Source organism: Terrapene carolina, unplaced genomic scaffold, assembly GCF_002925995.2.
Source record: "Terrapene carolina triunguis isolate 2854851 unplaced genomic scaffold, T_m_triunguis-2.0 Scaffold194, whole genome shotgun sequence".
NCBI lineage: Eukaryota > Metazoa > Chordata > Testudines > Emydidae > Terrapene > Terrapene triunguis.
The window spans coordinates 1,909,087-1,928,241 of NW_020664545.1; the positions used below are offsets into that span (position 1 = coordinate 1,909,087).

Sequence of the window (19,155 nt, forward strand, 5' to 3'; positions counted from 1 at the left end):
CTCGTTTAAACAAATCTTTGTCTTTACTTACTGGATCCTAAATATTTATGGCACGAGCCTTTACAAGCCTAGATGATACATGGTGTGTATATATATATATATATATATATATAAATACACATCCAGATACTGTTTGGTCAGCATTATAAAGCATAGCAATTAAAAATACTGTATTTCAATCAGTTCTAAGTCAAAGGTCAGTAGATATTAGGGTTTTGTTTTCTTTTGGAGGGAATTGGAAGTTGTCATTTTTGTTTTTATCTGAGTGAGGTCCCCATCTTTGATTGGATTCCTTTAAAAACTGCAAATCAAATGCAATAGGAAAGTACTTACGAAGGGGAAGGTTTGATTTCGGTAAAGTTAAATCCAGCTGCTTCTGGCAGCTTCTCTCACAGACTGGCAGCTAAAAACAACTTCATGTAGTTCACCGAGTTTGGGGGAAAACGTGTTGGATTTATGTATTTTCAGAGACAGTATAATATACTGTTCTTTACAAGCTAAACTTTTCTATCAAAATAACTTGTGGATTATTTCACTGATATATGCAAATCCTAGATTCAGCTACAGCTTTGGTGACCCAGGAACTCTGGAGAAATTGTCCCTGCGACATAGAAGTTTAATTTATTGTGCTTTTCTATAGGTAAAGTGGAAAACTGAAGTTGGCTTTAAGTGTTTGCAATCTGAGAAATGATGTGAAAAAGCAGCTCAACTAAATGTATATTCTTTTCAATCCTTTTTTGTGTGAAGGCTTTTGTCTTTGTATCTTTGCATTATTTGTAAATGAAATGTAATAAAGTTCAAATGTTTTTTCGTCTCTGGCTGCCCAGCTTTTCTTCCTTAATAGTTTCGTACTGAAGCTTTTTAATGTTCAAGTGGTTTAAATAAAGACTATTTCAGTAATGTTTACCAGAAACCATGGAGGCAAATCATTGTGGCTGGCTAACATTATGCTTGATAATGCTCTTGCGGGTATGCAAACTGATAATGATCTAGGTAATGAAATCCCAGTTTCAGGATGTGCCTTGTGCTTTTAGATAACAGGTCTAGAAAGATGATAAAGCATTGTGTTAACCCTCAACACTGAAGTCCTCACAGCACCAGTGGTAACGGTAGAGTGGTCAATCCTGCCATCTTTTCAATGGGACATAACCCAAGGTTCTGATCCCTTGTGATCATTGACTATCCTGTGGTGCTGTTTGTAAATGTCGGGTGTCTAATGCTGGTGTCCTGACCAAATTCTGAATCAGGTAAGTTCTAGTTGACCTTGCTGAATTCCCCCTGGCAGTTTTGTGGAACGTGGTGGTATTCTTCTGCACTTCCTGACCTAACTTGCTGCTGCTGCTGTGTTACATTGGGGTGGATGCATTTCACTAGTGGGAGAATGGATACCTACATATTCTTCACAGCTCAGCACCCTGTTAAATAGATAACCGGGCAAAGACTGTAAGATGTCTGAAAAAGTACTAAAAATCACCGTTACTTTGTGAGCTCCACGCATTATATTTCAATGATCTGTAGATAAACTTGAGCCCAGTCAGGAGGTTTTCGCAACTGGCAGTGCCACAAACTCCACCTGGGATCTAAAATAGTTACTGCCACAAATGAGCAGACTATCTTATTGCTGAGGTATACCACAAAATTACACCCAAGCTCATCTCCTACAGCTGTATTAACTCTGCAGTGCTAAATGCAGGAGTGTCAAAGGAAGTGAGTTGGGGTGGGGAGGGGTTGTGGATAGAACATGAGTGGGAGTTGGATAACTTGGTTTTCTTTCCTGCTATTGCATCGTTCCTGTTTGACCTTGGCCAAGTCACTTCACCTCCAGGTCCTACTTCATCTAATGTGTGTCTAATCTCTCTTATGTGTAGGGGAGTCGTGGGACTTAGCACTTATAAACGTTAACAAACTATATAATTTGAGAGCATTATAAAGTAAGATGGGGCTGTTTTAGAGTGATTTTTAAGCTATAACTGGACTTCTAAAAAACAAATCATGTAAAAGTTCAAGCAAGTTGCTTGGTTGACCCTTCAAGCATACGCCCATATACTGAAAACGGGGTGCAGATGATATATGCAGTGAAACCTGCTACATAAGTTGGTTGTTAGAGATGTGAGACAGGTATGACCAGTGGTGAACGGGACAAGTTTTCTGTTTGTATTACAGAGGTAATCCATAGTTGGAATATGGTGACTAACTATTTAGCTCCTGAGAGACAGCTATTACTGAACCCTCCCTGGAAGGAATTCGCCTTCTGTTACATTTTGATTTATTCCTGTTTGTGAGAGGTAAATTGATGGAGGTTTAGCTCTAACCAGAATTCTGAATGAAGGGGCAGCAGCAGCACTCCTGTTCTTCTAGTGATGAGATGCAGTTCTGGTGGGACTGTTTTGCATGAGAGGTAGATTACTTTGTGGGAGAATCTACCCCCAGTGTGACAGAAGGACCACGTACAATAAACACATGTAAATGAAATGTGATTTATTCTTTTGTGACAGCAGCCATACTGAAGATGTATTTAGCTTTCCAAAGGAAGTTGTGGAATCCACGTCTTGAACTGTTTGAAATCAGATGGGACAAAATCTTGACACACAGAATGTTTTTTGAACAAACCTGCACTAGGCCCTGCAGATGGACTGACCGGCTTTCCCTTCACTGAGGTCTCAAAGGATCATTTCTTGTTGTGTTTTTAATTCCTGTCCTTATGATGCCCCTTTTTCCAGTCCCAGTACATTTTGCATAGGGATTTTTAAAAATGATTTAAAACTTTTCATTCTTTGTTTTGGAACATTACTCATCTGCATTTTGTCCTCTGGTAGAACAAGAACGTGGTTGGCTCTGTTTTCATGGTAACCTTAAAGAGAGGGAGACACTGTCAAGAAAACTTACCGGAGAAATCCCCGTCCTGTTGTTCATTTGGCTGGAACAGTGAAACTAGACTTGGCAGCGTCACTTTAGGCTCTTTGTCCGTGGAGACGAGGAAGAGGATAGTGCTGTGTGATTGTTGCAGGGCTCTGCAAAATGGATGTCCCATTTTGGGTGTAATATTCAAATACAAAAACGTGTCAGACCTGGGCGCCACTAGGTGAGTTTTGAAGCTTTTGGAGTCATGGCTGAAGAACATTCTGATAAACTTGAGGGAGAGATCGCATCTGTGGTTCTTGCAGCTCTGAAATTCTTGTGCTTGGCTACATGGTAACACTCAGCAGCAGCAGAAACCACACATGATCCCCATGTACCTTTTCAAGGAATGGCTATATTAAGCATGGTCAGAAACAGGGTATGATGTGTCCTGTCCAGAAATGCTGGGCCTGCGATCTGCAGCATCACAGAATGCGGTTCTGCAAACCTGAGTATTGAAGCATTGATTGATTGAAGAACCGCCCTCTCTGCAGTGCTGGGGCCACTGCCAAAGGTAGGGTGATAAATAGGGGACTGAACACTACATCCATAGTTTTTCCTGCAGAATTCAGTCTCTGCTCTAATCCCCTCCTTCAGAAAGGGAAAAGCCATTCCAAGATGAATGCTCTTGGCAAATTCAGCCTGATGAATTATCCTGAGCGGGAAAGGTTGTATCCTGCAGTGTTCAGTAGTTAGACTAGTGACAAGGAAACCAAGGGTTTGGGAAGTGCTCTTATGGCTCAGGCTTACCTACCTCTGAAAATAGCTACAACTCCCCCATGTGGTGGAGTGGAAGAATGTGGTAAATAAATTCTAAGATGTTAAGAAGAGCATAGGGGAAGAAGTCTCTTAAATGATAACGCTCTAGGTGGGAGGGGCCCTGTGCTGCTAATTTGACAGTCTTATAGTGCTTGGAGCCTGGAGTAGTTCCTCTTTAGGCTCACCTCAGCTGAACTTTCCAGTACAATTCAGCATGACTTCCATCTGTGGAGAGCAGAAGCCACCCCTGAACCCCTTTATCATCTGGGAGCTGCTGTAAACTTATCATACCACATGGGATGGAGAAGAGAGGAAAAGCTTGAGTTATTTTTACAAACCCAGGACAGGGCAGGGGCACCACCACCATGTGGCCAACCTGCAGTGAGGAACCAGCCAGAGACTCCAGCCTGTAGGAACAGCCAAAGCAGGGACCTCTGGACAGTGAGAACTTCCTGCAGTCTCCTCACCTCAGTTTCACTCCCCCTGGGCCCCCATTACCCTCTTCTCACCTGTAGGATCCCTATTCTTCACTTCTTTCCATTTAGCTTCTTCCCTCCTACCTAAACCCAGAAGAAAAGTCTGTCCTGAGATTTGGGGTAGGGCCTTACTCTGGAGTGCCCAGCACTTTCTTGGGGAGTCCTTAGATGCTATGTAACAGCAAATCTGACTGCTTCTCCCACCTGCTGCAGCCAGTCTGTAAAGGAGATTTAAACAGGTCAATGATCACGAAAAAGTACTTAAGTCTATTAGAGTGTTGTTTATTATCCAAATTATTCCAGAACTAAGGTGCCCTTTTAAAGTGCCTTTTGTGTTCCACGAGTAATTCAAACATCCTGCCCATAGCTAATGTACGTGTGCTTTTCAAACGAACATTTCCTGGCCTGACCAGTAATGGGACATGAGCTAACAGGAGGCGAAGTAAAAGAATGTTTTAAGGCTTCCGAGCCACTATGTAGGGGACAGCTATTCAAATAGTTCCAGCCCTAGCAGGTAGCGTCTCAGCACATCTGTTTCCAGGCCGTGTGGCAGACTAGTGTTAACAGCACAGTCATCATTTTTGGCTTCTATTCACACTTCATTTATGAATCTCCTTCCAGCACCTAAAATCTCTGCAATTCCAATAGACTTTCATAGCAGTTAAAGCGATTTGCTGTTGTAGAAAAGATGCCAGAGAGGCAGTGACACCTGCTGCTGTACAGAGTGCAGTGGTACATTACATCGTTCTTTATACAGTATATCAGAGCTGCAGTAGTGGATAGCGGAGTACTTTTTTAAAGCAAATTTTGATGGACAAACATTTAAGCCATGGGCTGGTCCAGCTGAGTTCGGAATATCTCATAATCTTCAGGAATGGTATCTGGAGGGGAAGAAATTGAAGTTGGTGTAGATTAGCATCAAGATTGCAAAGGAGAAGCGGAGTAAACCAGTAACGTGAAATAAACACACCCACAACCCTGTCGTGTGCAAACAGGAATCCAACGAGACCTGAGTGGTGAGACAGGTCAGAGGAGCTGAGAACCTCAAGAAAAGCCCAGCATGATTCCAAGGGATCAACATTCAATAGTAATAGTCTGTCTGAAACCCCAAATTCAGATCTTGACCAAGTGTAGGGGATTGCCAGTCTCAGGTGCAGTGACTGTTCGGTCTCCTTAACGCCCCCTGCCAATTTAATGGGAAGGGAACTCTTGGCTTCCTGTCTTCACCAGTGCTGCTAGAGAAGAATTGCTGCCAGATTTCGCTCCGGAGCTGGATGCACAACCCCTCTCTAAACAACCCATTTTCATTCACATGGGATCCCATAAATGCTGCACAAGCTCGGTTACACTAATTGGGAGAGATGAATCTCGATCCATCGCTGACGAGCAGCCATCCCTTGGGGGGAACCAGGAGCGGGGCCATACATTGCGTGGGGGAATGTCAGGGAGTCAAATTCCACCTTCCTCCCCTCCCCCCCAGGCTGCTGTACTTAGGCACCTTTTAGGATAAAATGCAAGTTGTGTTGCTTAATCTCTCAGAGCAGGTAGCACTGCTGGCACAGCTGGCAGCAACACTCCTGCTTATGGGAGCAAGAGGCTAGTCAGCACAGGGAACAACTCACCATTGCAGCGGTAACGCAGGTTGGACCAGATAATATTCTCCTGGGAGAAGCAGAAGACCCCCAGACGACCCCCTCGCATGGTTGTATCAAGGACGACTCCGCTGTCTGCTACCATTTCAGGGCCTTCATAGAAGCGAGCCCTGGAAGGGGATGATGTATCTTAAGAGGCCTAGCCCTATTAAAAGTGATTTCCTTTCCCGAAGGAGGGAGTATTCCCCCTTCAACTCCTGGACATGCTGAGTAAGGAGAGGGGCACGGTGTTTGACTTTAAACAGGAGTTGAGTTTAGCAGTTGTTTCCCCCTTTCTTAAATGGTCTTAGTGCAGTTTTTAGGCTGACTCCCTCTCCTTGCACAGGGAACAGAGCAAGCCCTGCTCCTTACCTGATGTATCCAACTTGAGGCCGGTGCTGTAGGAACCAACGATACGAGGTCTTGTCCTTCCAGCCGGAATTCCTGGGGTCTTTCCATAGCAGTTTGACCTGATCTGTTGTGTCTCCAGTGTGCCAAAGGGAATTACGGAGATATTCTCCTGGCCCTGTATTAGATTTCACTGCCTGAGGGAGGAGAAAGGGCTGTGGTCATGTAGTAGGAACACTAGAGGAAGCTAGTGCTACATTCATCACATGTACATACCTTCTGTTCATAAAGAGCAGCTCTGGCCAGAGTGACAGCAAAGCTAGAGAGTCCTCCCCTTCCCACACGTAAGGTGCTTGAATTTAAACCAACTGCTCCCCCCTCCCACCCGCATGGTAAGACTAGGGGAGGACAGGGGCAGGGATATCTGAAGCCCCCAGGGTGTTTCTCTTGTGGTCTTACCTTCAGCTGAATTCCGGGCTCTGCTACTGCTCGGAAGGGGTTTGCCTGCCAGTATGTCTGCTCCATCTGCTTCCACATCACCACATAGAAACTGGAGCTGTCTTGGTAACCGAAGATAAAGCCTGCATAATCGTCGTCCGTGGCAGTGTTCACGTGGAAGGTGCCCTCAAAATCCACCCCGTTGAATGCAGTGTAACCTCAACCGGTAGGAAGGGGGGAGAAATAATCACCGCTCATGAGCCAAGAAACAAAACAGCCCAGTCCCCACTAGAGCCTCAACCATCCTGTTGGGATCCAGGCCTTCCTTTCATGGGCTTAATCCAGAGACCCATTCAAACCCGGTCTCTCCCTCTACTCCCCTAGCGTTAGGTCCTACTAGCAAATCAAAACCAGACCCTGGTCTTGTTGAACCGAGCCTCCTGCCCAAGTGTCTAGTTTATCCAACTTCCATGTTAGCCAGAAACTTCCCCTGTTCTAGGTGTTGCTAAGAAAAATCCCTTACTTTATTGCACCCAGATTGCTTATTACAGAGCCAGAACATTCAAGACAAGAATTTCTTTCCTCCAAAGGAGGGAATTTGGCTGAACCACTAAAACCATCTCCAAAATGCTCTTTGAAAATTGTGCTGGGAAGAGGAATTACATCTGGCCAGAGAGCTGATACTTACCCACAGCCAGGCCAGGATCGCTGTTCATGGTCTGGACAATTTCCATGCCCTGTGAAATGCAAGCGTTAACTCAGTACCATCTGGAGTTGAAAACTTTGATCATTGTCACGTGGACTTGGGGCGAAGAGGTGCAAACGTGCTTCCCTCTCCAAGGAGATAGCAAAATCCCACTCAAAGAGAGTTCATTCCAGTCATCTGTGAAAATCTGGTGCTGATTTAAGACGTGCTGTAATCCCCACCCCAAAGGGCTGGGAGGTAAGGGAGAGATTCGGCTACTCACTGCAGAGAAACTCGGGCAGGCTGGTGCCACCCCACAGGGGCCTCCAGCCATGTCTCTGTAACCTGAGCCATCTCTCCTCTTCTGGCTCTCCCTAGTGACAACACAACTGGGCAAAGGGCAGGGCCCAGGCTCGAGCTTTGCGGGTCATTCCCCTCCCACTCAACCAGCCAACAGAAGAACTTTGGGGTTTGCGACTCTAGGTCAGTGGATTCTGCTAAACCATCTAGCTGCATCGCTCACTAATTCCTAGCGCCCCCTCACACTAGATCTGAAGCCGTCTCCTACCTGATTGAGGACAATCCAGTTAGGGTCAATCTGTGCGTCGCCTTCAGGGTCCAACACAACTGTCTGGAAAGCCCTGAAATCTGTCAGAGTCACCTCTGCATTCTCTGGGCACACGTCGATTCTGTCAATCACCTGGTCATGGTCAAAGTCATCTTCACAGAGATCTCCCACGCCATCACCTGCGGAGGGGGGGTGATGAAGCGCACTAAGTCTCCTGTTCTCCGATAGCACCATCTCCTCCCACCCGCTCGGCTCTCAGCGCCATAGGTTTTAGGGTAGTTGTATCTATGCTGTGATAACTAGGCCTACACATTTACCCCGTGAAAGGTCAAACTGTCACAATAACCCAGAACCACCAGTGTTGAGGGGAGAAGGTGCAAAAGCGAGACAGACTGAATTAGTCCCTACAAAAAGACAACCTGATACAACTCAAGCATGGTCTTAAAATCATTCCTGGTAAACAAGTGTGAGATTGGGGAGGGAAAAAAAAAAAAAGTCAATGAATCAAAATGGATGTGTCAAAAATTGGGCCTTATTGGTGGACAAAATAATGCGAGGACAGGCTGTTCCAGCCATCACTCCCTGGTGGGGGTCCCTAAAGACTTGGGGGAGGGGGAGGAAATACAGATGAACAGAAGGAGCCTACTGCTACACTGACTGAAAGAAGGGGAAGGAACAAGCTTCACTCATGGCTGCCACCCCCACTGTCTCTGGGGACCTTGGACCACCTTCCTCCTAATCCTGAGCCATGTCCTGACCTGACTAGACCAGAGAGGGGGACCCAGATACCACCACCACCCCTCGCTCTGGCTGACTCCTGACCACCAGCTGGGATGTGACACTGTCTCCTTCCCTATCTTATGTCTTCTCCTTTCTTCTGTCTGATAAGAGTCTAGCTTAGCTGGCCAACACTGCTGTAAGCCTGTGACCAGAGGGCAACTAAAAGCCATGCCCTAAACAGTCCGATGCTGGCACAAGTTTGCCAGGTCTCGGAGGAGCTGATCAGACCGTGGGCTGGGCCTGTGTTTTTCCAGCAGTGAGGCTGCAAGTGAAAGTCAACCCCAGAGCCAGAAGCTGTTTTTTCTCTTTGCTGCTCTTTTCTCTCCTTTGGGCGCGGTCGTCTTGTTTTGTCTTTTAGGAAACAGGATCAGACTCTAACAGCAGCTCCAGCCCAACTCAACTAATTTCCTCTCTTTCCCCTAAAAGGACAATTATTACCATCTTTTAGTACGATCTAAGAAACTGTCAGATAAGGAGGGTGGTCCTTTGAAAAACTCTTGCCAGGGAAAGGGAACAAGGGATGTTGTTAGCATAAAAGCCTTATTTAATACTTTACATTTCCAATGCTTTAACCAGTCCCACTTCTCTTTCGGTGTCTTTTATTAAAGGGTAACAGGATTTGTAATGGTGCTAAGCAGCCGGAGGTCGCTCTAGCAAACCCCAGACCTGTTTAGTGACTAGGTTCTGGTAACGCCTTTAGCCCGTGTATTCCATCTAAATTAATACAACCACCTCCCAGATAGGTGCCCTGCTGGGGCCGAGTGTCCAAGCACAGCTGGACTTCTCTGGAGACGGTTCTGTAGGAACCCCCACCTGGGGCTGGTTCCCCCTCCCAGTCACAGATGCTGATAATGCTGGGGGTGGGGAATTTCACACCTTTTAACCCTATTTAAATGTTCTAAACTGTGAATGCCTCTTGGCCAGTCAGTAGCACACTTGCTCCCATCCATGGGGCCCCACTGACCGGGATACTGGGCATCTGGGTCAGTCACTACACCCAGGAAAAGGAAGTCACCTCTCCTAAATGTTCTTTAAACTCGCTAGCATGTGACTGAAAGCAAGAAGGGGCAGGTCCTGCAGGCTGGTGCGACATGTGTTCCTCTTACTGTCTGAATCGTCTTGGCCGGGGTTGGAGACTAGCCGGCAGTTGTCAGGGCCGGGAGGCCTTAGATCCGGAATCCCATCATTGTCATCGTCGTCATCACATTCATCTCCAATCCCGTCCTGGTCTGTGTCCAGCTGGGAGCTGTTGGGCACCGAGGGGCAGTTATCATGGGAGTCCTGGTGGCCGTCCCCGTCCCTGGCAGAGAGAACATCAGACAAGCCGAGCTCAGAACATCTGGCAAGAACAATGGATACTAAAGGGCGCAATAGGGGCACATGAACTCTGCCCCACATGCAACAGCAAGAAGCCTGCAACGTACGTGTGTGTGTGTTTTTTTTTTTACAAAGGCACCCACCTGTCAGGTGAGCTTGGATCCTGCCTGGCAGCAGGAAAGTGGCAGCTGGGGGTTTCACCAGCCATAAAAATCTAACCTGTGACTTAAGCCATGATGCGTTTTAAATTCACTCAAGCTGGACATGTCTTAATAGACCAGGGGTGGGCAAACTTTTTGGCCCAAGGGCCCCCTCGGGGTTGCAAAACTGAATGGAGGGCCGGGTAGGGAAGGCTGTGCCTCCCCAAACAACCTGGCCCCTGCCCCCATCCGCCCCCTCCCACTTCCCACCCCCTCACTACCCCTGACCTATTCAGCCCCCCCCCCGCTCCTTGCCCCCTGACTGCCCCTCGGGTCCCCCTTATCCAACCCCCCGACCCCCTTACCATCCCACTCAGAGCAACATGTCTGGCAGCCGCGCTGCCCGGCTGGAGCAAGACACGCTGCGCTGCCCAGAGTGCTGTTGGCGCAACGGCATGGCTGCGAGGGAGGAGGGACAGCGGGGGAGGGGCCAGGGGCTAGCCTCCCCGACCGGGAGCTCAAGGGCCAGGCAGGACCATCCCACAGGCTGGATGTGGCCCATGGGCTGTAGTTTGCCCACCTCTGTAATAGGCCAATAGTCTAGACTATTGCCTCAAGACCAGCTGTTACTTGTTCCCGCAACACTCCTGGATTGTGTGTGGCCTAAACAAGCCATGGGGCAGCTGGTTCTCACCGGTCCTGGTTGGTGTCGCACAGATCCCCCACGAGGTCGTGGTCAGTATCTTTCTGGTAAAACAAAACATTAACCGTCAGCTGAAACGTGCCCCAGGGGGACTGAAGATTTAGATCCCAAGGAAGAACTGAGACTGCTTGGGCCTCAATTGATATTTAGCGCTGCCAAGGTGAAGAGAGCCCCACAGCGGAAGCAATTTCTCCTGCAGTGCTCATTGTGAACTGGTCGATTTCTCCCTGCAACAGTCATGGAGCGTAGTACCCTAGGCTGCCCAGCTCCGTCAGGCCCACTGCATGCTGGGAGCTGTGGTCGCTACAGGCTGCTATTTGCAAGTGACAATCTTGTCAAGCTACCCGCAAGGGCGCCCATGGCTGGGCAGTGTGGGTGCCATCCCTGCCCCTACCCCCGGTGAGGAGAGCTCAAGCAGGAGCGGCGTTTACTTGCCTGGTCTGGGTTACTGATGGTGGGGCAGCTGTCACACACGTCCCCCACTCCGTCCCCATCGCTGTCTTTCTGATCAGGGTTGGGGGTGTTTTTACAGTTGTCCACCGTGTTTTTGATCTCTGTAAGCCACAAACACAGGGCCCTTTAAACTGGCACTGCCAGGAGAGGCATCTGCAGCAAGCGTGGCGAGGTTAGAGAGGGCAGGAAGCTGTGGCTGCCCCAGTTGTTCATGCCGCCATTTCTTGTTCTTCATGCCCCCCCCCCCGTGTGCAGTTCATGTATTTATGTTCAGTGCCTCCAAAGGCTCTTCTCTGGGACTGAATCATCCCCGGGGACAGAAATCAGAAGACCAGAGGCCACATTATTTTGAACCCTTTAATGGTTCAGGGGCAGAAGCACATGCCTGTAAACATACATTAGTTTGTGCAGCCCGGTATAACCTTACTAACTAAAGAGGCAAAAAGATAACACAAGATTTGGGTCGAGTAAACGCAGCCTGACGGGAACCAGTGACCAAAGGAGAGCATTGAATTGTTGAGCTTTTTGCACTCGAGGTGTGAATGTACTTGACTTGAGTTTTGGCCGGCCATACCACCAGTTGCCTACAGAGGGCAGCTATGTCTGTCAAAGGCCAAAGCGGTGCCCACAGCTGTTTGCTGCATTCACCAAACTGGGCTTTGTCTACACTAGATTTTTTCCCCCTTTGCAGCTCTAAGGGTGGGAAACTTTAGTTTTCCAAGCAATGAATACTAATCCAGAAGTTACAGCAGCCTCCCCCAGGACACGGGAGTCTCCCTGGTGCCCATATCCCCTCCGTGACCTGGGTGAGAGCTAAACCTTTTCCGTGTCCTCCAAATATCCAGCTGGTATTTGCGGGGTGAGGAAGGAAGGGTGTTTAGTGGGAGGGAGAACTATGAGAAAATCCCCCAGGACTGGTAGTTCCCAGACTGTGGCTCAGGGTGCTGGACACAGGGTGTTAGCGCGCCTTGTAACAGCTGCTTCTACAAGTGTCCAGGATTCCCATTACAAAGAAATCTCACCCATGTTATCATTCCTAGACACATCTGTACCATGCCAGCCTGAGAGAGGAACTGGTCACAGAGCTGCAAACAGGCAGCATCTTGTCTGTCCAGGAGTAACCGGCTGCAGAGGGTTTAGACCAAAGTTGTCGGTGTTTTCCCAAACTGCTCTAAAGCAGATTTTATAGATTAGCCTTGGCTTATTTACTACGCATTGGCTGTTAGACTTGGAAAACTCCGACAGCATCTTCCGGAGGCCTGAGACAGGCCAGACACAACATACTCAGCAACCTCTCTGACTTCCCTTCTTATCACAATGCCATCAGCTCCTCCACCCATGAATCGCACCAGAGAGATTCCTTAGTTGTAGCGACTCTGGGGAATAGTCTGTAAAGGAATTTCCTCTCTCCCAGGCCGGAGGCAGTTGTGGTTTCTGGCTCTAGAAACTGCATTTACCCCCAGCCCAGCTAGCTGGTGATGACGTATAGACCAGCAAACCTCTTCCAGGACCTGGCCCTGACACTTGCTGCTTTAACTCCCTGAGTGTTCCCTCAGCACGCCTTCATCCACTGAGCGGCCTAGGCTGGGAGCCGCTCGCTTTGCCCAGCGGCTTCATTTCTACATGGAAGCTGCCGCAGCTCTGATTTGGGGACTCGGGTTCTAGGGCCAGTGTGAAGATCGCGTGTGTTGTGGCCTCTTGTGAGCCGTGAAGGCTCTTGGCCTCTGTCCGTGATGGGGGCGAATCTCTGCCCAAGGACACGGTGATTAGAAGTGCTTTAGCCAGTCAGAAAGTAGTGCTTTTCCTGCCGAGCTTTAGGCCACCTGGCTCTAGTATCTGGTTTCTGCCCAATGTGACTCAGTCTGTGGCCAAGGGGCCGGGGCCAGCTCGAGGCCCCGCCACTCTCGTTTGGGTGTGGTACTAATACAGTCGTCAGCTCTTGGGGGTCTGCGTCCCGGCCCCCCGCCCCCCAGCTCTTACTGTCTCCATCTATGTCATCGTCACACACGTCTCCCTTCCCATCGCTGTCGCTGTCCCGCTGGTCGTTGTTCTTCACGTGCCGGCAGTTGTCGCAGGCGTCGCCGAAGCTATCCTTGTCTGTGTTGCGCTGGTCTGTGTTGCGCACAAGGACGCAGTTGTCCTGTGAGGTGGGGGGAAGGGAGCCGCGATGAAGCTACGCCCGGCCGTGGGGAAGGTACCGAAAGGGGTCACAGGGCAGACCTACTCTGAACTATCTGAGCCTAGCCTTGGCACCGGGACTGATGCCCTCATTCCAGGCATTGTCGCAAAGCCCAGGAGAGGTGTATGTTCAGCTGGTACCAGCATTTGCCCCGGACCAACGCTGGAAAGCTGGGACACACCCATCCCTGCCACTCCCTCAGAGAAGCACGATTTCATCCAATCGCAGCCTCCCCCTCTTCCTCCACACCTGCCCCTTCCTGCCTTGAACGTTTCACGAGAGGAGCAAAGCCTCCGCTCAGCACTGGACAGAACTATGGCTCCTTAGGGCACATCTGAAGCCCTCACCCCAGAAAGCCCCCTTTGCTTCAGGTACCGTAGGGGCTGCCCAAGCTTTGCCCAGCAGAGGCACACCCTGATTAGAGCCAGCCTCAATGTCAGCATCCCAGGGTGGAGGCTACAGGTCTCCAGGCGTGTAGGCAGAGATGGAGCACTGCATGCTGGGACCTCTTGTTTCCCTGGGTTCGGTGGGTATGTGCTGGCACGGCTTGGGGCTAAGCATTAGAGAGTCCAAACCTCTGCATTTAATATCCCATCTCCATCAGCGTCGTCATCGCACGCGTCGCCGATGCCATCCCTGTCCGCGTCCTCCTGGCCGGAGTTGGGGACGGTCACGCAGTTATCCTGACAGAAGAGCAGCCGTGAAGTACCTTGAGCTGCTGGTGTATTATGGACACACACACACGGACACACACCCACACCCACACACACTTTTTTCAAACCACAAAAGCCTGGACACGCCTGCCCTGGGAGTCAGGTCACTCCTGAGCCAGTCCCAGGGGCTGCTGCAAGCGACGCGCCTGCGTGGCGTAGGGGACAGTGGTTCCATAGGGGTGGGAAAGCGGAGCTGGCCTGCGTTATGAGCTCTTTGGTGCTGGCCTCTTGCTCTGCATTGCCCTGGTGTCCTGCTCAATCTCTTACCTTGCGGCATTTTCGGTCTGTGCAGCGCAGCTTCTCATCCGGGAATCCATCGATGTCTGTGTCTCTCCCGCAGACGTAGCCGTTCCCGGCCCACCCGACAATGCACTGCGAGACAGCAGATGTGGGGAGTGAGGGCGCAGTGAGAGGTCTACTGCAGAACTGCTCTCCTGAGCACATGCATCCAGGCTGCAGGGCTGCATACCATGGGCTGCACTTGGTCTCAGAACTCCTGGGGGATTGGATGCCTCATTCACAGGTGGGCTATCCCCTGGAAGAGGCAGCTGTGCTGTGATGTGGTATTAGCTCAGGTCTGAGCTCTCAGCTGCATACTGAGGCATAGAGAGAGACTCAGCAGCCCTGGGCTCCCCCTGGCCCCAGCGTGTTCCACTGGACCTTGGCTCCCAGTCTGAACAGGACTCACCCCCCTTCAACGCCAGTGTAACGCTCGGGCTGTGGACACACAGAGACCTGGAAGCGTCGGCTCACTGCACGTAGGCAGCAACAGGCCACTCTGCGGTGTGCGAACGGGGAAGTTCCTCTCTCAGCTCCGCTGGGAGAAGGAACTGATGCTGGTGGCACGTGCTGGGCAATAGGGGTCAGTGGTAGACACAGGAACCTGTGTGCACTTAGAAAAGCAGACCGGACGTGAAGGGAAAACAGGCCCCCTCGAAGGCCCTGCTGTCTAAGCGAAGGGCGGTTTGGTTCTCACCACACACGAGATGGTCCCATCCCGTTCAACGATGCAGCGAGCTCTTTCATGGCACGGACTGAGTTCCCCGTTGGGACAGCGTCTCTCCGCCTGGCTTCTGCACCCAGCAATCTGGTCCCCAACAAAGCCAGGCTTACAGGACCCGCACTTGTAGGATCCCTGCCAGGGGAGCAACAAGAAGTAACGTGGGTGCTGGGAAAACGTTGCTTGAACCCCCATCCAGTGGGGGCGACTGCTCCGTCCCAACTGAAAGGAGACGCTGCAGGGGGTCTAGGGGCAGCGGCCCAGGCCAGCTGGTGCTAGTTACCCGCGTGTTGATGCAGATGGAGTTTGGGACGCAAGCCCTGGCGCTGTCTGTCTCACATTCATTGATGTCTCTACAAACCTGTCCGGGAAGGAGAAAGCGGGAGGGTGAGTCACACTTCAGTAGAAAGCAGCCACCTCACTTAAAGTGGCTTTTGGGGATGGGATGAGGGAGATGGATGTACCTGTTTGTTGGCTCTGGCGAACGCTAGCCCAACCCCTTGGGGTGCTGGCCCAGTGTAGCCGGTGGGACAGGGGTCACAATGGAAGCCAGGGGCAGTGTTAACGCAGTTGACTCTTGGGAAGCAGGGGTTTGTGCTGCACTGTAGGCAAGAAGGAGAGTTCCTGCTGAATTGCTAGTTGCAATTCTAAACCAGCCATTCCTAGAGTCTGACCCTGGTGGGACGGGGCAAGGAGGAAGGGCCCCAAGAGGCAGGCAAGAGTGAAGGGGGATCTTTGAATTTCTGTGCCAGTGGAAAGTGCAGCTCCCCACGTACTCTGCTCTCCCAAGCTGCATAGGGCGCAGACAAGGAAAGCAGATCAACTGACAAGATTCCTTCCTGTTAATTTCCAAGGTGCCATCTGTTTCCCAGGCAGGGCCCTAACTTACACTTCTTCTTGGCAGCATCTCAGAGGCCAAAGTACCGTATAATTTGTCATGCTGGTTTTGAGGGGTCAGGGTTTATTCACAGCACTGTGGTGTAATTGCCCGTCTCAGAAGGAGAGCATTAGCATTCAACAGCACATCCAGCCCCAAAGATTAGACTTTGCTTCATTATAAATTGCTTAATCTTTTCCCACCGTTTTAATTTAATCCTTGTGCATTATCCCCAGTAAAAAGAACAGGAGTACTTGTGGCACCTTAGAGACTAACAAATTTATTTGAGCATAAGCTTTCAGAGGCTACATCCCACTTCATCGGATGCAACCAGTGTCATTAAACAAAGAAACCTGTTACCATCCAACAAACCTCAGCAACTGAACAAAATTCTAGCCGTATAAAGGAAGTAAAACTGGTCTTTAGTAAGTGACCAGCCAAAGAATCAGGGGGGAAAAAATCATTTGCCTCGTAGAAGCTGATCTTAAACTGCAGAGACGGATTGGAAACACAGACTGGTTTCCGGTGTTCAGAGGGAGCCTGCTGGGCAGGTTTCAGGGGTCCATTATGATCATCTAGTCTGACGTGCACATCACAGGCCAGCGAGCCTCACCTGATCATTTCTGCATCAGGCCCATGCCTCCTGATTGAGCCATTGCATCACTTTTAGAAAGAGACACCAGGCCTTTAAAGACTTCTTGGATGGAGCAAGAAGAAGGGAGTTTTAATACATGAGACACGCACCCACTCCAGTTAAATTACGGTGGGCATTGGTTTGTTGCATTAGGCAGGGAAGTTTAACTGTGTGACCTCCATTGATGATGACAAGGCTAATGTGAGAAACCCTTACTCTGCTCCACAGAGGAGTTAACCACAGGTTTTTGTAATGTCCAGTGACTCACTGCAGGTGGTCTCTGACCTCATTGATATCTGTGCAGTGGGTCCCGTTGCCTGTGAAGCCCAGGGGGCAGGATCCACAGTGAAAGCCAGAGTCAGTCTCTGTGCAGGTAACTCCAGGGAAACAAGGGTTTGGCAAACATCTGGGAAACCGTGTTATGCTGATCCCTGGGCCAGTTGCCCCTGGGTGCATGCCTGGAGAGTAGAAAACATGTTAGGAACAGAGCTGCCACAGCCAGCACCTAGCATACGTTACACTTACCTGGTGCCGTCTCATAGTGCTTTACAAATAGTGAATGATCTCTCACTACCCTGGGAGGGAAAACAGTCATGTTCCTATTTTGCAGATGGGGAAATTGAGGCACCAAGAAGTTACTTGTCGGAGGCCTCTCAGACTCAGTGGGAAATACAGCCTGGAATCTTGACTCCCCAGCTGGTACCTTAATGACATCCACATCCTTCTCAATCCTGCTCGCCTAACCGTCACACCCATTACCCAGACTCCCCAGGGTAGCAAAGGGTCCCGAACTGGCCCCAGCAGGGAGGGCTGGTATGACTCCCGGGTGGGAATCTAAGATTAGCATCTATTTCTGAAGCTCCAAGGTTGTCCCATGGGAGGACTGTTACCCAGTCTGCCTTGAAGGTACGGATTAGAGCTGCAGGGATGCTATGAAGTGCTCTCGTTCAAGGCCCTGACAGCTCGACGCATAGCCCCAGGAATGCCAAGTAATCCATCTTTCCCCAACCTCTTTGGAAACCAGAGTAATGAACAGGGAAGACAGAGATCAAGCGAGAGGAAGAAAGTTCAAGACAGTTTTATGAGCAACTTATTAAAACAACTGCTGTGGATGGATGTGATTCTGTACGGTGGGTCCCAGAGGCTCTGGCTAATCTCTTTTCCTGCAGAAATGTGGAACCAGTTACTGCTCTATTCTTTAGATGTGCTGGCAAATAACGGAGCATCTCCCTCAACCGCGCTCTCCGAAAACCAAGTACACTGGAAGTAAAGCTCAGTCCAGAAAGTCGCTTAGTGGGGAGCAGGCAGCAATTGATGTACAGAATGTTGCTTGTTTCCTTGCTGGGACGGGACAGAAGTGGCTTGGAAGGAATGGCACAGAGCAACGTTCCATTTCATTCACAGCCCAAGAGCGGCCAACTAACTAGCAAACCTGCAGAGGTGCATTCCTGGGCGATGAGAACATGCCTGAGGTGGGGGTATTAGGCGACTGGAGGCTGTATGCACCTGAAAACCGAAATGACTGCCCTGCCCGGTGCAGGGCTGTTCTGGAACAGAGTTTATCCACAGTTGAGGATACAAAGAGCCTGGGGGTTGTGTGGACTAGGCTGTTCCTGGGGCAGCTGTAGCTCGAGAGGACTCCGGGCTCACCTCCCTGCAGCATTGCGCAGGTTTAACTTGAGGCCTGATTTTCAAACAGCTGCAAAAGGCTGTGTGGACATGCTGCGCTCAGGCGCAGAGCAGCGGTTTAGCTTACGTTGACTAGGAACACATCTGAGCTGATCTAAAATACAACTGTCCACACAGCGTTTTACACGCAGTTGAATTAACCTAGGGCATGTGTGTGTCTAGGCCAAGGCCTGCATCTCAGAAGGGAAGAGACTCCCAGGCCCTGCACTAGCTAATTGTTCCGCCTGCGATTGCTAAGGGGGTGACACCCTAGGACAAAGACCTGAGCACAGGGCTGGGATCCAGAAATCCCCAAGCTCGAGCACAGGGCTGGGATCCAGAAATCCCCAAGCTCTAACCCAGCTCCGACACTGACTCTCTGGGGGCAAGTTGCTTCACTTTACCCAGCTGTGCACTAGGGATACTTATTCTCCGCTGCCTCCCAGGAGTAGGTCATGAAGCTTCGTTAACAGTTACAAAGTGCTTTGAAGAGGGGCATTGCCAAGTCTGAGGATTATCCTAGGGCACTGCTAGTGAACGTGAACAAGCCGACCCCTCGAGGGGGGCTGTGCGAGGTGATGGTCTGTTGCTGGTTTAAACAAACGTAGGAGGCAGCAGTGAGCAGTTGGGCCTGGGGCATTTAACGGAACAACTCACCGCAGGCATCGCACTCCATGACTGTGTTTTTCAGGAACGTGATCTCCTTAATCTAGAAAGGAAACAAGAGCCACCAGTTAGCCAGAAGCTTCCGCTCCCATTCAGGTCGCTTGCACTGAGGCTTTTCAGCGCCAGAAGGGAATCACACACCTGTGGTTCTACATGTGTGTTTACAAGAGGCGTAATCTCTGAGTTGTGGGCCTCGTGCGGACTGAGACCGCTTTATCTCCC

General features: G+C 50.0%; 1 protein-coding gene across 1 annotated transcript in view; it reads right to left on the reverse strand.

Moving 5' to 3' along the window:
- Positions 1 to 4,178: 4,178 nt before the first annotated feature.
- Positions 4,179 to 19,155, reverse strand: part of COMP (cartilage oligomeric matrix protein) — a 44,531-nt gene continuing 29,554 nt past the window's right edge. The window contains exons 4-20 of the mRNA XM_024209845.3: positions 18,925 to 18,976; positions 16,885 to 17,057; positions 15,553 to 15,690; positions 15,372 to 15,449; positions 15,065 to 15,223; positions 14,356 to 14,460; positions 13,951 to 14,058; positions 13,177 to 13,336; positions 11,179 to 11,297; positions 10,735 to 10,787; positions 9,690 to 9,883; positions 7,804 to 7,982; positions 7,239 to 7,287; positions 6,572 to 6,768; positions 6,137 to 6,309; positions 5,756 to 5,895; positions 4,179 to 5,014 (exon numbers count right to left, since the gene is read on the reverse strand). Of these exons, the coding sequence (XP_024065613.2) occupies positions 4,956 to 5,014; positions 5,756 to 5,895; positions 6,137 to 6,309; positions 6,572 to 6,768; positions 7,239 to 7,287; positions 7,804 to 7,982; positions 9,690 to 9,883; positions 10,735 to 10,787; positions 11,179 to 11,297; positions 13,177 to 13,336; positions 13,951 to 14,058; positions 14,356 to 14,460; positions 15,065 to 15,223; positions 15,372 to 15,449; positions 15,553 to 15,690; positions 16,885 to 17,057; positions 18,925 to 18,976 (2,136 nt within the window). The 3' untranslated portion in view covers positions 4,179 to 4,955. The remainder of the gene's footprint in view (positions 5,015 to 5,755; positions 5,896 to 6,136; positions 6,310 to 6,571; positions 6,769 to 7,238; positions 7,288 to 7,803; positions 7,983 to 9,689; positions 9,884 to 10,734; positions 10,788 to 11,178; positions 11,298 to 13,176; positions 13,337 to 13,950; positions 14,059 to 14,355; positions 14,461 to 15,064; positions 15,224 to 15,371; positions 15,450 to 15,552; positions 15,691 to 16,884; positions 17,058 to 18,924; positions 18,977 to 19,155) is intronic.